This window comes from Lytechinus pictus, chromosome 8 (genome assembly GCF_037042905.1).
Source record: "Lytechinus pictus isolate F3 Inbred chromosome 8, Lp3.0, whole genome shotgun sequence".
Taxonomy (NCBI): Eukaryota; Metazoa; Echinodermata; class Echinoidea; order Temnopleuroida; family Toxopneustidae; genus Lytechinus; species Lytechinus pictus.
Window position 1 is genome coordinate 23862958 of NC_087252.1, and position 14546 is coordinate 23877503.

Below are 14546 nucleotides of genomic sequence, written 5' to 3' on the forward strand. Positions count from 1 at the left end.
TGACTGTATCCATACATCATCTTTTAAAGCTCATGAACAAATGTCTAAACCACATTAAGTAGTGATGCCATCTCGAATCCAACTAAGCCCCTTCTTCTTTCAAACCCTTCAGTTTCTGCATTAAAATTACATTGGGTAAGCCATGGACATGGATTTTATTAAGGTGTAAAGCTTTTTATGCCAGTAGTTCTATAATTTAGAAATTATCTGCTATATTGTATTTTTTTTCTTGAGTGACCCCAGTAATTACAACATACACACACATTACCCCCACACTACCAACACACAATAACGCAAAATTGCCTATACCACTCTGGTAAAAATTTTAATATTTTGCATTTTAAATTTCATGAATTATCATTAACATTATTTTTGAAAAAAAAATGATTTCTGCAAAAAGCCTTTCTTAAGATTACAAAATAAAATTCAACATCACAAAGAACAAATTTTAATAAGTTTCCCTTTACCCGTTGGAGTCTGAATGATTTTGCTACAGACTCCAGCTCACATACAGTATATGCAGACTCAATCTCCAATGAATTAAAAGTAATTTTGAGATTAAATGCATCAAATCTCTAATGCAAAAGAAATATGATCTCTTGTATTCCCAACCTTGGATCACAGGAAGAAAAACCTATTATATACTGTACAGGTAAATTTATCCTGCTCCAACCAAAACAGGAACCGCAGACGTTTAGCAAGCACGAAAAGTTTTTCTTTCACACCGTCAAGTTCATGAGGAAAACTGTGTCCCCTATTGAAATACAATCAAATTACAGAATTCAACCACTATCAAATTTCTGTCATACCCAAAGGTTTTGTACAATCATTTGGTTTTAGTAGACAATATGGTACGTAGTTTCCTGATGAATAGCCATGACAACAATCACTATGTATTTGAAAAAAATTGCATTATGCTTGTTTGAACTTTTTTATCATTCGTACAAATCAGGTTTGGTTTGGGAGTACTTATATTGTTATAATCATTATGCTTGTTTTACTTATTTTCTACTTGTCCAAAGCAACTATTTTATTTGGGAGGGCTTCTTATATTACTATAATCATTGTAATCCCCCCCCCCCCAGCTCTGAACTATGAACTTTGAATCACCAATTCGTGAGGATTGGAGCAATTGAATTTACAGCATTGCGGTGGCTTCATATTGAAAGATTATATTTTTCTAGATCATCAGAAAAGGAAACATTTAAAAATATAAACATTTTGGTAACTATTATCAATTACTCTGCATCTTGCAAATCCCCCCCCCCCCCGCTTTTGTGCCAACTCATCCATGATGTATGGGCCATAATTGAAGATATGAAACAAGTGAATGAAGCATTCACAGTAATACTTAAGGATTAGCATCCGTCAAGGAGAAAACAATTTAACATATTTGATTTTCCATTTAATTTCTGTCATTTCTCTTATACCGTATTTGTGAATCATTTGTTTATAATCCTATTTTGCATTGAAAAATAAAGTAGTAACTTATGTTAAAAAAGCTTTGTGGAGTGTTTGTCATCATTCATGTCTAATTGAGGGGGTTTTTATGAAGTGTTATAGCTTGTGTCTGTTCAAGGCAGCATGATAAGAAACTTAAAATCAAATCCATGCGGGTCAGAAAATTACGTTGAACTTCTCGATAATAATAATAATAGTCAGTTCTTGTATAGCGCATAACACATTATGAATTACGTCTCTATGCGCTGCCACAGGACTTGGATATTATTACCCCGGCTGTAGCTCTAGCAGCTTTCACGCACTCGGCATTTTAAGGAATTATTTCCTGCCAGGTACCCATTCACCTCACCTGGGTTGAGTGCAGCACAATGTGGATTAATTTCTTGCTGAAGGAAACTAAGCCATGGCTGGGATTTGAACCCATGACCCTCTGTTTCAAAGTCAGAAGACAAATCCACTGGGCCACAACGCTTCACATATGTGATATCTCATACATGTAGATAGTATCAATTGAAGTTTATCGAGGATTTGAAGGGAAAAGTGTGGAAAGGTTGAAATACTGTACCTGAAAATAAATAAGGTGGTGTTTAGATAGTGAAGATACAATATTTGGAATAACTATTGGAGACAACTTTGTTGGAAGATGACTTTATTAAAATAATCAATACTCAGTGTACATAATTTACAGAATCCTCTACACATGACTCAAATTCAATAATTTTGAGTTATCATTTTCTTCACATTTTCGTAACAGTAATTGTAATATAATTTTTAAAGTACTCTTCAGAGTAAATGGAATTTGTTTAAAGAGCATAAAATGGCAAGAAATGTTAACAATGTACCACATAAATGCACATTAAATATACATCCAAAACTCAATATTGTTAGACATGAGGGAAATACAAACTTACCATATTATAAATGTATTAACCAAAAGAAGAAATGGATTATTGATCATAGTAGAAAAATGAATCTGATAATTATACTTCACATGTTTATGTACATGTACAGATACACACCAAGTAAAAAATGACTAAATGAGGCAATTTTTTAAAGAATACAAAAGGATCTTTGCAGACAAAATGCATGCAAACAGAAATATAATTTTTCATACATTTCTCACAAAAAAAATATATTTCATAAATACCACAGTAAATTTATGTTTATACAGAGCATGGCACATATGTACAGGATCACCATTAAAAAAAAACATTGTTTATCTAAAAGGAGAAGACTGATGAAATGATGCTTTTAATTCATCTATAATTTTAAAGAAATTGCCATTCTAAACATTAACACTTTGTAAAATGAAATAAGTTGACACAAAAAAATATTATAGTTTCACTTTTGAAAAATGATTTCATTAACAACAAAAGGGGCAATAGGCATTACGGTCATTCATATAAAAGTAATTTATTCTTCAAATGTTTATCCCAGAATGAAAAGAGGTATCCTTTTCAGAAAGATGGCTGTGAATAACTAGACTCTAATACAGCATAGATGAAGCAACAAATTCTAGCTCTGTTCAGTCTCTCTGAAAGAACTCATTATTTGATGAAAGGCAAATTTTCTTTGTACTGGTACAGTTTTCACTCAACACAACACATCACCTAGAAACTACTGTACAGTACTCAAAATATCTGGGACTGGAAAGCTTTATTTTCAAGCTGTGTATGGAGTTATACATAACTTTACAAAAGACTTAAAGGTTTTCAATCATCTTTATTCTCTTAACCGTAAGTTAAAATCCAATCATTGTAGAATCGAATTCTTATTTAAAACATGCATTTGAATGCAACCTTTGTTTTTTGTCAAAATTTTATCTGGGTTTTTGGCCAAACTACGTCGTAACATGAAGGAAAAAATTGGGGTATCACATTTAGCACCAGAATATACAGGTGTATTTCAATTGTTCATAATGTCATGTGCAATTTCATATACAGCTTTATAGAAAAGCCCATCGATATTATCATTCTTCCTACAGTACCTCACTTTCTTCAATATTAAATAATTTACAAAATATTAGGTCGCAGAGTAAGTTTGAAATCCAATGTTCAATGGAAACAGAAAATGTGTTTGCCTATTACACCGTGCTATTCCATTGGTGTTTAACCCATTGAGAAGTGTAAACCCAGTGGTATTAAACCATTGTTCATCAATGCAATTCCAATGGTAATGAAAGTTGTGTTTTAACCCATTGAGTAGTGTTAACTAATTGATTTTAAACCATTGTTCACCAAGGCAACATCAATAGAAACAAATGTTGGGTGTAAACCAATTGATTCCTATGCCCAAGAAAACTTGAGCTAAGATCCATGTTATTCAAGATTTACTGACCTTAGCATTTGAAATCTAATTATAAACCACAGTATTGCATTATTTCACATTAATAAAAGGTTGAAATAGAGAAATTGGTCATAAAGAGGAAAACCTTTCAAATGAAAAGCAAAGTAAAACTGCTCTTCAAAATCATTGGGTTTTCCACAAATATAAATACAAGAAGACAACTGTTTCAAATGGTACATGAAACGGAAATGAGGAAGAGGTTACTCACGTTGGACAGCAACATAGACACTGCCCTCTATAGGGCCAGCTAAACAAGTGTAGGTGCCTGTGTCTGTTTCCTGAAGGTTGCTTATTATGAGACGTGTCTCGCCAAGGGATGGACTCTCTACACGGATACGAGCTCGGTCTGTGGGGGTTGGAAAAACAATTACAAGAAGGTGACATTGAGCTTTATTTTACATAGTCCTCACCTATCATTTTAGATTAACAAGTGGAATGCCTCTGGCCGTCTCACCTGCATCACGCGATTCAATATAGCAGCAGTGCTGATTTTGAAAACTACTATAACTCGCACAAGATGTTCAGTGATACTTGGTTACTCTTATTTCCACGTTTTATGAACTAGACCAATACACTTATAGAGATATGATGGCAATTCAACAAATACCCCCAACGTGGCCAAAGTTCTTTGACCTTACATGACCTTTGACCTTGATCATGTGACCTGAAACTCGCACAGGATGTTCAGTGATACTTGATTACTATTATGTCCAAGTTTTATGAACTAGACCAACATACTTTCAAATTTATGGCTGTAATTCAACAAATACCCCAATTTGGCCAAAGTTCATTGACCCTAAATGACCTTTGACCTTGATCATGTGACCTGAAACTTGCACAGGATGTTCAGTAATACTTGATTACTATTATGTCTAAGTTTCATGAATCAGATCCATAAACTTTCAAAGTTATGATGGTAATTCAACAGATACCCCCTATTCGGCCAAAGTTCATTGACCCTAAATGACCTTTGACCTTGGTCATGTGACGTGAAACTCATGCAGGATGTTCAGTGATACTTGATTAACCTTATGTATAAGTTTCATGAACTAGGTCTATATATTTTCTAAGTTATGATGACATTTCAAAAACTTAACCTTAGGTTAAGATTTTGATGTTGATTCCCCCAACATGGTCTAAGTTCATTGACCCTAAATGACCTTTGACCTTGGTCATGTGACATGAAACTCAGGCAGGATGTTCAGTAATACTTGATTAACCTTATGGTCAAGTTTCATGAACTAGGTCCATATACTTTCTAAGTTATGCTGTCATTTCAAAAACTTAACCTCAGGTTAAGATTTGGTGTTGACGCCGCCGCCGCCGCCGCCGCCGTCGCCGTCGCCGTCGGAAAAGCGGCGCCTATAGTCTCACTCTGCTATGCAGGTGAGACAAAAACCACATCACTCATATAATAATAATAATAGTCAGTTCTTGAATAGCGCATAACACATTATGAATAACGTCTCTATGCGCTTCCAAAGGACTTGGATATTACCCTGGCTGTAGCTCAAGCAGCTTTCACGTGCTCGGCATTTCCAGGAATAAATTCCTGCCAGGTACCCATTCACCTCACCTGGGTTGAGTGCAGCACAATGCAGATTAATTTTTTGCTGAAGGAAACTACGCCATGGCTGGGATTTGAACCCACGACCCTCTGTTTCAAAGTCCGGAGACTAATCCACTGGGCCACAACGCTCCACATATAACAATAACATTAAGAATATTGTGTTATCATAAATTGGTATCACTGAGCAAGCATGGGTGATTGATAGCTCCCTTAGGTGTGATTCAAAATAACCTAATTATGAATTAATTAATTTCTTCCCTATAAAGTATCTGAAAGTATCCTAGAAAAGGAATCCCTGAAATAATGTTCACTTACCACATGAGATGACTAACTCCTGACAGTTGTTCCAGATAGGTGGTTCTACCAAGTAAGTATCACCGATTGTGCACATGTGACTTACCCCCCCCCTCCCCCCCCCCCCTCGGTGTCATTCCCTTAACTAAGTACTAGTATCATGCCTAAAAGAATGTTCCCTACCATATAAAGTACAGTACACAAATATACAATGAGGGTTGAGAATCTGGCTAAAACACTTCACATCAAGGAACATCAATAGTATCTTTCTCCTGAGGGCTAAAGGCCTGAGAGAGAATGGTACTATTGATGTTCCTGAGTGTGAATGGTTTTAGCCTGTTATGAGAATAAGCCATTGCATAATTGTTTTATATCCCTTCCAGCTGTATTATAATAATGAAAAAAAGTTGATTTTGACGTATTTAATTCAACTTTTCAGACTTCCTGCAAGCTAGCTTGGCAGGCAGCCTGAGCTGGTGAGATGCTCACAATGGCTTCACTTACCATATGCGATGTCCTCTCCCTGAAGGTTCCTCCAGACAGGTGGTTCTACCAGGTTGGTATCATTGACCGAGCAAAGGTAACTGATGGTTCCTCCTAGGCGTGGATCCGAATCCTGGCTTGGGACAATGTTGATACTGACTGGTAGAAGGACTTGGCAGTGGTCTCCAACATAACCTGCTTGGCAATGACACGACCCCTCCCGACAGATACCTCCATTGATACATACTGGGAAACATCCTGTTAGAAAGAAATAACTGACTGTTCAAAATTTTTGTGTCATTGACAAATGACCTATAATCTAAACTGTTCTGCTCCACCTTCTCTTTCCTCATCATGCTCCTCATTCCTTTACTTCTTTCTTCTCGTTCTTCTTTGTCGTCTTCTTTATCTTCACTAACAGATCTCATTCTTAACATTTTCATTTCCCTGTATTATCAGTAATACAATCCTCATTGCCATCCTCACCATTGCCATCATCATCACCAATATCAGTTCAGTCATTAATATACTATGATCATTATTACTAATTAAATAATTTGATATCATCAACTGATTTAAAAGCATCTTCATAATTATCAAAACCATAATCATCATAATCACTCTCATCTCAATGATGATAATAATGATGGTGATGGTGGAGGTAAAGGTGGTGAGATGATCTCATCACCTTTATCTTCACCATCACTATCATCATCATCACCACCATCATCAGCATCATCATCAGCATCATCACCACAATCAACATCATCACCATCATCACCACCACCATCATTATCATCATCATCATCTGACATCATCACCACCACCACCATCATCACCATCATCACCACCACCATTATCATCATTATCATCATCATCATCTGACATCATCATCACCACCACCACCAGCACCACCACCATCATCAATATCATCACCACATTCAACATCATCACCACCATTACTATCACCACCAGCATCATTATCACCCTCCACATCCTCATCATCAACATATCATTTTTATATAAAGGGATATCTTACCCCTGAGTTCACAGTGTCCACCAATAAATCCATCCGCACAGTCACAGACTCCATTGTTACATGTTCCTCCATTGCTGCAGGGTGGATCGCATGATCGCTCTGAAGAACACAAGAGTATCAATTAATCTATGCGTTTCAAAATACATGTGCAAAGGTGTTTCGCCATTAGTATGATGTCACTCCTTCATGTTAATCCTGAGAGAATGATCACAAATATGGTCCTATATCTACTATAAAAGTACTCCACCCTCAAGAGCAAGTAGGTCTCTCATGATAATGAATATTTATGGTGTATGAAGTATGAAACACACAAATTCAATACTATCACAAGCAGTGTCACCATGGTTAGGTAGCATCTTAAGTATTGGCAAATACAAAGAATGATTTTAAAAATTCACTTTCGTAGGAAATAAATGATTCATGACACACACGTTGTGTAAAAGTTCTTAAAGTCTGGTAAATGCAGGTAAAAATTATAATCAAACTGTAGGTCCTCCATAAATTGCCTTATAAAAAATGTTGAAAGTGGAAAAGCATAGGAACAATAGGAAGGGGTGAAAGTTTGTCCTTAGGGTGGAAGGTACATAGATATCTTTAGAAGACAGAGGAATGAAAGGATCATGAGCAATTCTAAAAGGCTGGGAATTTAGGGCTGTTGAGCAGCATGAACAGAAAGCCTGTTAAAATGAAGCTTGATGGGGAATAAATTTCAAAATGAATTTCTTAATACTTTTGAAATACAGAAGAGCAAATTGATTGTATTTCCAACACAATACACTCATTTACATCCTTGAACATACATGTACATGCTTAACATTTGAACATACCTGCCAAGACAATAGTGAAGGTGGTTGTCAGAGGGCCTCCGTTGCAACGGTAGATACCCATATCATTGTTGGTAAAGTTATGGATGATCAACTTAGTCTCGTAGTCTGACAGACGCTGGGTGTACACTCGGTGGTCGCGAACTGAAACATTAGATATCATATGATAATTAAGTTGATTTTTGTTTGCCCATCCCAGTGAACCGAAAGAATCATACTTCAAGAGAAAATTCTTAATAGATTCCATTTCTGCATTCGCTAGCAATTTCTATCAGTATCAATTTACTCAATCCAAGTTTACACAAATTTATATTCAACTATTTGCAGAGAGTAGTAGTGCAATGGATATTTTAAAATCAATATCAATATAAGTTTATTTTAACAAGATATTCAGTTACCCTTGCACTGAATAAAAATGTCATTATAAAAATGTATATCACATAGCTTTTTGTTATGTTATGCTGATTTATATTTGCATTGGACACTTAGCAAAATCAACAATTGGTTGACGTGAATGAATTCCTGGCAAGATTAGTCTGTCAAATGCACTGAGCACGAACAGGCAGTTCAAGCTAGAACCAGAGTAATAATATCAATGCGTCTCAGAATAGACTATTTGTTTTTACATAATGCTGTATAAATGCATTGTCACCACTGACTTTACTATCAATCACGTATTGTGGGGTACCAAACTGAACTTACTTGAAGGATTCGACGAGATGACCTTGCCAGTGGGGTTCCTCCAGAATGGATACCTTGGGGCATTGGCTCCACTGGTCCTACACAAGAACTCTATGTCCTCACCGACCATAGGGCTCTTCTCAATGCTTGGAATGATGACAATAGAGGACTGGAAACCGACTAAAAATGGAGAGATGTCATGAATATTCATAAACTCAAAGTTAAATGCATATGCATATATGCAAGAACTCAATGTCCTAAGCGACCATAAGACCCTTCTCAATTCTTGGGATGATCACAATGGAGGATTGGAAACCAACTAGAAACAAAGAAAAGGTAAAACTTAAATCAGACACAACTTGCTTTTCAACCAATGAAAACTGTGCATTCGAGAATTGCACTTGATTCTTGAGTCACACTTAGACATAATTCTTTCTGTAACGGGCCACTGGTCTTACAAACCCATGCAATGTTCTTATTAACCACGGGATCTGAGGATGAGAATTCAATCAAAATAGGAACTTACTTCCAATCTGGCAGAATGATCCTTGGTAGCCTTCAGGACAGGAGCAGACGCCATCCATACAGGTTCCTCCATTAGCACAGTTCAGAGGACAAGGTCGTTCTGAAGGACACATGAATGAACATTGACATTAGAATGACAAGGTCGTTCTGAAGGACACATCAATGAACATTGACATTAGAATGAAAAGGATGTTCTGAAGGACACATCAATGAACATTGACATTAGAATGAAAAGGATGTTCTGAAGGACACATCAATGAACATTGACATTAGAATGAAAAGGATGTTCTGAAGGACACATGAATGAACATTGACATTAGAATGACAAGGTCGTTCTGAAGGACACATGAATGAACATTGACATTAGAATGACAAGGTCGTTCTGAAGGACGCATGAATGAAAATTGACATTAGAATTGCAAGGACGTTCTGAAAGACACATGATTCAATGGTCAAAGTATATTTCCACATTTCCATAAAAAATAGGAAAAAAATAAGAAGTTGCAACATGCATATGGGCATTTTCACGGTAACTTATGTTACACGGCACAATTTTACACACTTTTCATTGTGTATATGATTATCTCTAAAACAACAAATGATGGAAGTTTGAAAATGCCCATATATGAAATTGACTTACTCTTTCCCAACACAAAGGCACCCATAATCTTGTCATTTCATTTAAAATGCCACGTTTTATATTCTATTGTTTATATATTGTTTACGATTGAGTAGCATAGTTTGATTTAAAATTGTTCCATCGTTCATGGCTACTGCATGTTAATCCTACATGTACTTAGTCTTACATCGGTTGTACTAAACACTTGGTCTAAGTGCCATTTAGCCCATTCGCTACTTTGTCCAATTTCATCTCATGACCAATAGCAGTGACATGGTATTCATGATTCCCATCTCTTATCACAGAGATAAGGATAGCAAGACTTGCAAAGTATTATGAAGTGAGTCTAAATATAATGAGGTATATGCAGGTTTTTCATGTATTACTCTGGCTAAATTTCACTGTATGAACAGCATATCGTATCACAGGTACCTTCAATACTGATAAACACAGTGCTGTTCAGAGGGCCAGTAGCACAGGTGAAGTAACCAGCATCTCCCTCTGCGAGAGGCCTGATGTAAAGCCGGGTAGCAGTGGAGTTGACAGCGAATGTGAATATACGGTCCACACCTAGGTCAAATGATAAATGATGTCACAAGTTAGCACTTGGAAAAATGTCATTATACATTAGTAATATATATCATTTATGAGGCGCCAAATATCTTTTGCCTATTCAAAGGCACCCTATGTATTGAGGCTGACCAAACATTAATAGCATCAAAGCATTGCTGGAATATAGAAGCAGAAACATGGATTCATATCCAGGAATGAAGTTGAATACATGATTTTAAATTGAAATTCACTTAAATCACATCCATATGCATGAACATAAATATTGAATTAATAAAAGTACATGTAACCTTCTGAGAAGCCAAAGAAAGACTCAAATAATAATGGAGTATATATGGGAGATCAATCAGTTAATGTAAAAAAACATTTTGAGCCTTGTCTCCAATTTGTCTACATATTAGCAACAAGACAACTAATTCACAATTTACTAAATATGGCAAATTTCCTAACGAACATTCATGACATAATTTAACACAAAAACGCTGGCTTTTACATTTTTTGGGGCCACTCGGCCTACAGTAAAGAAAAGTGGTCTCCATAGCAAAAGAGAGATACCACAATCGCAATGGAAATACATTTATTTTGTTACTTAGGTTTTTCAGTCATGCACCACTACTGAATAGCAACCTTTGTAGAGAGAGTACAACTCAAACAAGTGTGTTTGCAATAGGCCTTACTGATTCACATTTATTCATATTAATTTGTTCTTTCTTGGGAATCTAGTAACAAGGTTTTCCCTAAACCTGTTTGTGAGAAACAAAGTACACCACTTGGAATTTAGTTTGGATACATTACAGCAAGCTTTCTCATATTCAAGATAAACTCTTGTTTTAAGGAAACACATAAAATTTGAATGTAAGTAAACAAGCCTGTTCAGTCCGTTTGGTTCTTATCTAAAAGTTTTTAAAAAGTCCTGTAACTGATCAATACTTACTGGTCTGCCTGATGCCAACAGCCCTACCCCTGGGATCTTTCCAGTGGGGGTTCTCTGGGGCAAACGTTCCTTGAGTGAGGCACAGGAAGGCAATGTTCTCTCCGGTATAGAAGACTTGACCTTCCTCTGGGTGGATCGCTATGGAGATGGGTTCCACAACTGAAAGAGAGAAAAAGCTTTCATGATTTTATGCAAATAGGATTGAATTAACTTTCCAAAATGTGCCAAAATTTTAAGTCTCTTGGGCACATACATAATCTACATCTAGGCAATCACATATATCAGAGTAATCACATCAACCTATTTGTGTGTTTGACACCCACCCTCCCCCAACACACACCCTCAATTCTCCATTGCAAACACTGAGAGCACAACATGTATTCATAAGAACCACCAAGTGGAGACCATTCATATCAGGAAGGTCTCACTAATACAGATGTAAATACTGTACGGAGTTGCCAGTGGATTACAAAGGATCGTGGGTTCGAATTCCAGCTATGGTGTTACATGTATTTCTATCAGCAAAGAAATGATCCACAATGTGCTTCACTCAACACAGGTGAGGTAAATGGCACTGGGAGGAAGTAATTCCTCAAAAAGCTCTAAGCCCCAAACTCGGTAACCTAGCTTAGCAGAGGTAATATAGGAGCATCTTGAGCACCTAACAAGATGAATATGTACTGCACAAATACCCTATATTATTATAATAATAATAATAATCTATGTGATTTGTAATGCGCCAAATCCACTCGGCAGAGTGCCCAAGGCGCAGTGAAAGAAAGAAAGAACGAAAGAGAAAAGTACAAATATAATAGTAATAGATTCAGTAACAATTAAGAGTAAGAAGCATTGACATTATGAATATCATCACTCTTATTATCATTATCAATATATATTCAGAATGAATTACTATAGTTTCTGAAAATGAAAGAGGAGTACTTACCCTGGTATTGGCAAGCTGATCCATTGAACCCTCTTGGACACCTACATTCTCCTTCTATACATTCACCACCATTCTCACACATCGGTTGACATTCAGGAACTGCGAAATTAATAAGTAATATAGTTTGGACTAATCTAACTCATTCAAGTTATTCATTTGATAATATTCAATACTTTTGCTTTTCATTGCATTCATGGACTAGTACCCCAATCTTCCTTTTATCAATAACTACTGACCAATCAAGTCTTTATGCTCATCAACGTCTGGTCACCATGTCATTCCAAAAGCTTCAAAAACTTGGGGGAAAAGATCCTTAGCTCATGCTTCCTATATTGTGGGATAGCCGTCTTGAATACATGAGCTGAGCTATTACTATGCAGATCAATAAGATACAATGCATGAAATATCAAAACTTCATGACCATGTGATCTTTGATGTTAACCAGCATTAAGTTAAATGCATTGATTAACAATATCATAAAAATTTATTTGAATTATATAATATACACTTGATAATAATTTACATTTATAGATAGCAGAGACTATTCGACAAAGTATATACATGTATATAAGTCTCCTCATAAGCTTGATCTTAGTGTAACAGTTCAAGGAATATTGGCAGAATGAAATACAATCAAAAAGAATTCAACCTACCTAGCTCGTCACAGGCCTCACCGGTGTATCCTTCCAGACAAAGACAGATACCTTCTATGCAGCGCCCTCCATTGACACAACGTGGGATACATGGATAGGCTGAAAAAATAAAGAAACAAATGAGCAGCTTATCTAATGAAACGCAACTTAACAAGTAGGTAAATGAAGTATCCCGGTCATAAAGCATGGGACAGTAACTTGGTATCTTTGCCATCAATAGTAAATTGTATGGAAATCTGGATTTTGCATTGGTGGTCAACTCCAGTTATCATGGTAATTGCTTAAGCCAGAGTTACTAAAATGTTTTATGCAATGGTGCAAAAGAGTTTCAGAAATATCATTGAGGCAAAAGAAAGAAGTTGACAAAAGAATAAGTAGAAAAAAGAGGAAGAGAAAGGAGTTGACAGAAGAAGATGCCATCAATACTTGATACTTTCACAATGTTAATTATACTTAAGAGAGGTTAAACCTAATACCACTGGACCACCGGAAGAAGAAAAGAAGGAGGAAGATAAAGGAAAGGTGATGAAGGGAAGAAGACATAAAAAAATCTGAAGAAGAGAGCATCAATTAAACTTACTGTTGTTGTAGATGGTGAGTGAGATAGACTGTTGGAGTGGTCCAGCATTACAGGTGTACCTAGCGCTGTCCTGAACACTGACATTCATTATCTTCAGCTGCGTGATGAAGGCCGACTTCCTGGAAGTGAAGATGTGGTTTCCTTCTCCTAAAGATGGTAAAAAATTGATCTACATGTATTAGCATATTGAACAGTTAGCAGTTTGTAATCATTTAGGTTTGATTATATTTAGCATTTGGTCACAGTATTATCTGTTTTTGTGCTTATCTGGGTTGTGAGTGATATAAACTACTAGTATTCAATATATTCAATGATAGTACTGAGTAAGATATAATTCTATACAGAATCTTACCTTATCACTATCATCATTATCACCACCATCATCATCATCATCATCACCATCATCAGCACCATCATTATTACCAACCACCATCATCATCACCAACAACATCACCGTCCCCACCAACCACCATGACCATCACCATTATCATCACCATAATCATCATCAACACCACCATGACCATTACCATTATACCACCATCATCAGTACCACCACCATGACCATCACCATTATCATCACCATCATCATCATTACCACCACCGTGACCATCACCATTATCATCATCATCATTACCACCACCATGACTATCACCATTATCATCACCATCATCATTAAAACCACCGTGATCATCACCATTATACCACCATCACCATCATTATTAACACCACCATGACCATCACCATTATCATCACCATCATCATTACCACAATATGATCATCACCATTATCATCACCATCATCATCATTACCACCACCATGACCATCACCATTATCATCACCATCATCATTACCACAATATGATCATCACCATTATCATCACCATCATCATCATCATTACCACCACCATCAACATCATCATCACCATCATCATCATCATTACCACCACCATCAACATCATCATCATCATCACCACCACCACCACTACCATCATCATCATCACTACATGTATCACCATCATCATCAC

At 36.3% G+C, this 14546-nt stretch overlaps 1 protein-coding gene across 1 annotated transcript in view; it reads right to left on the reverse strand.

Annotated features, from left to right (window-relative positions):
* Positions 1-2105: 2105 nt before the first annotated feature.
* LOC129266975 (uncharacterized) overlaps positions 2106-14546 on the reverse strand; it is a 198978-nt gene continuing 186537 nt past the window's right edge. The window contains exons 151-161 of the mRNA XM_064104168.1: positions 13523-13669; positions 12943-13041; positions 12290-12388; positions 11347-11505; positions 10275-10412; positions 9225-9323; positions 8720-8878; positions 8021-8161; positions 7194-7292; positions 6176-6412; positions 2106-4153 (exon numbers count right to left, since the gene is read on the reverse strand). Coding sequence (XP_063960238.1) covers positions 4008-4153; positions 6176-6412; positions 7194-7292; positions 8021-8161; positions 8720-8878; positions 9225-9323; positions 10275-10412; positions 11347-11505; positions 12290-12388; positions 12943-13041; positions 13523-13669 — 1523 coding nt within the window. The 3' untranslated portion in view covers positions 2106-4007. The remainder of the gene's footprint in view (positions 4154-6175; positions 6413-7193; positions 7293-8020; positions 8162-8719; positions 8879-9224; positions 9324-10274; positions 10413-11346; positions 11506-12289; positions 12389-12942; positions 13042-13522; positions 13670-14546) is intronic.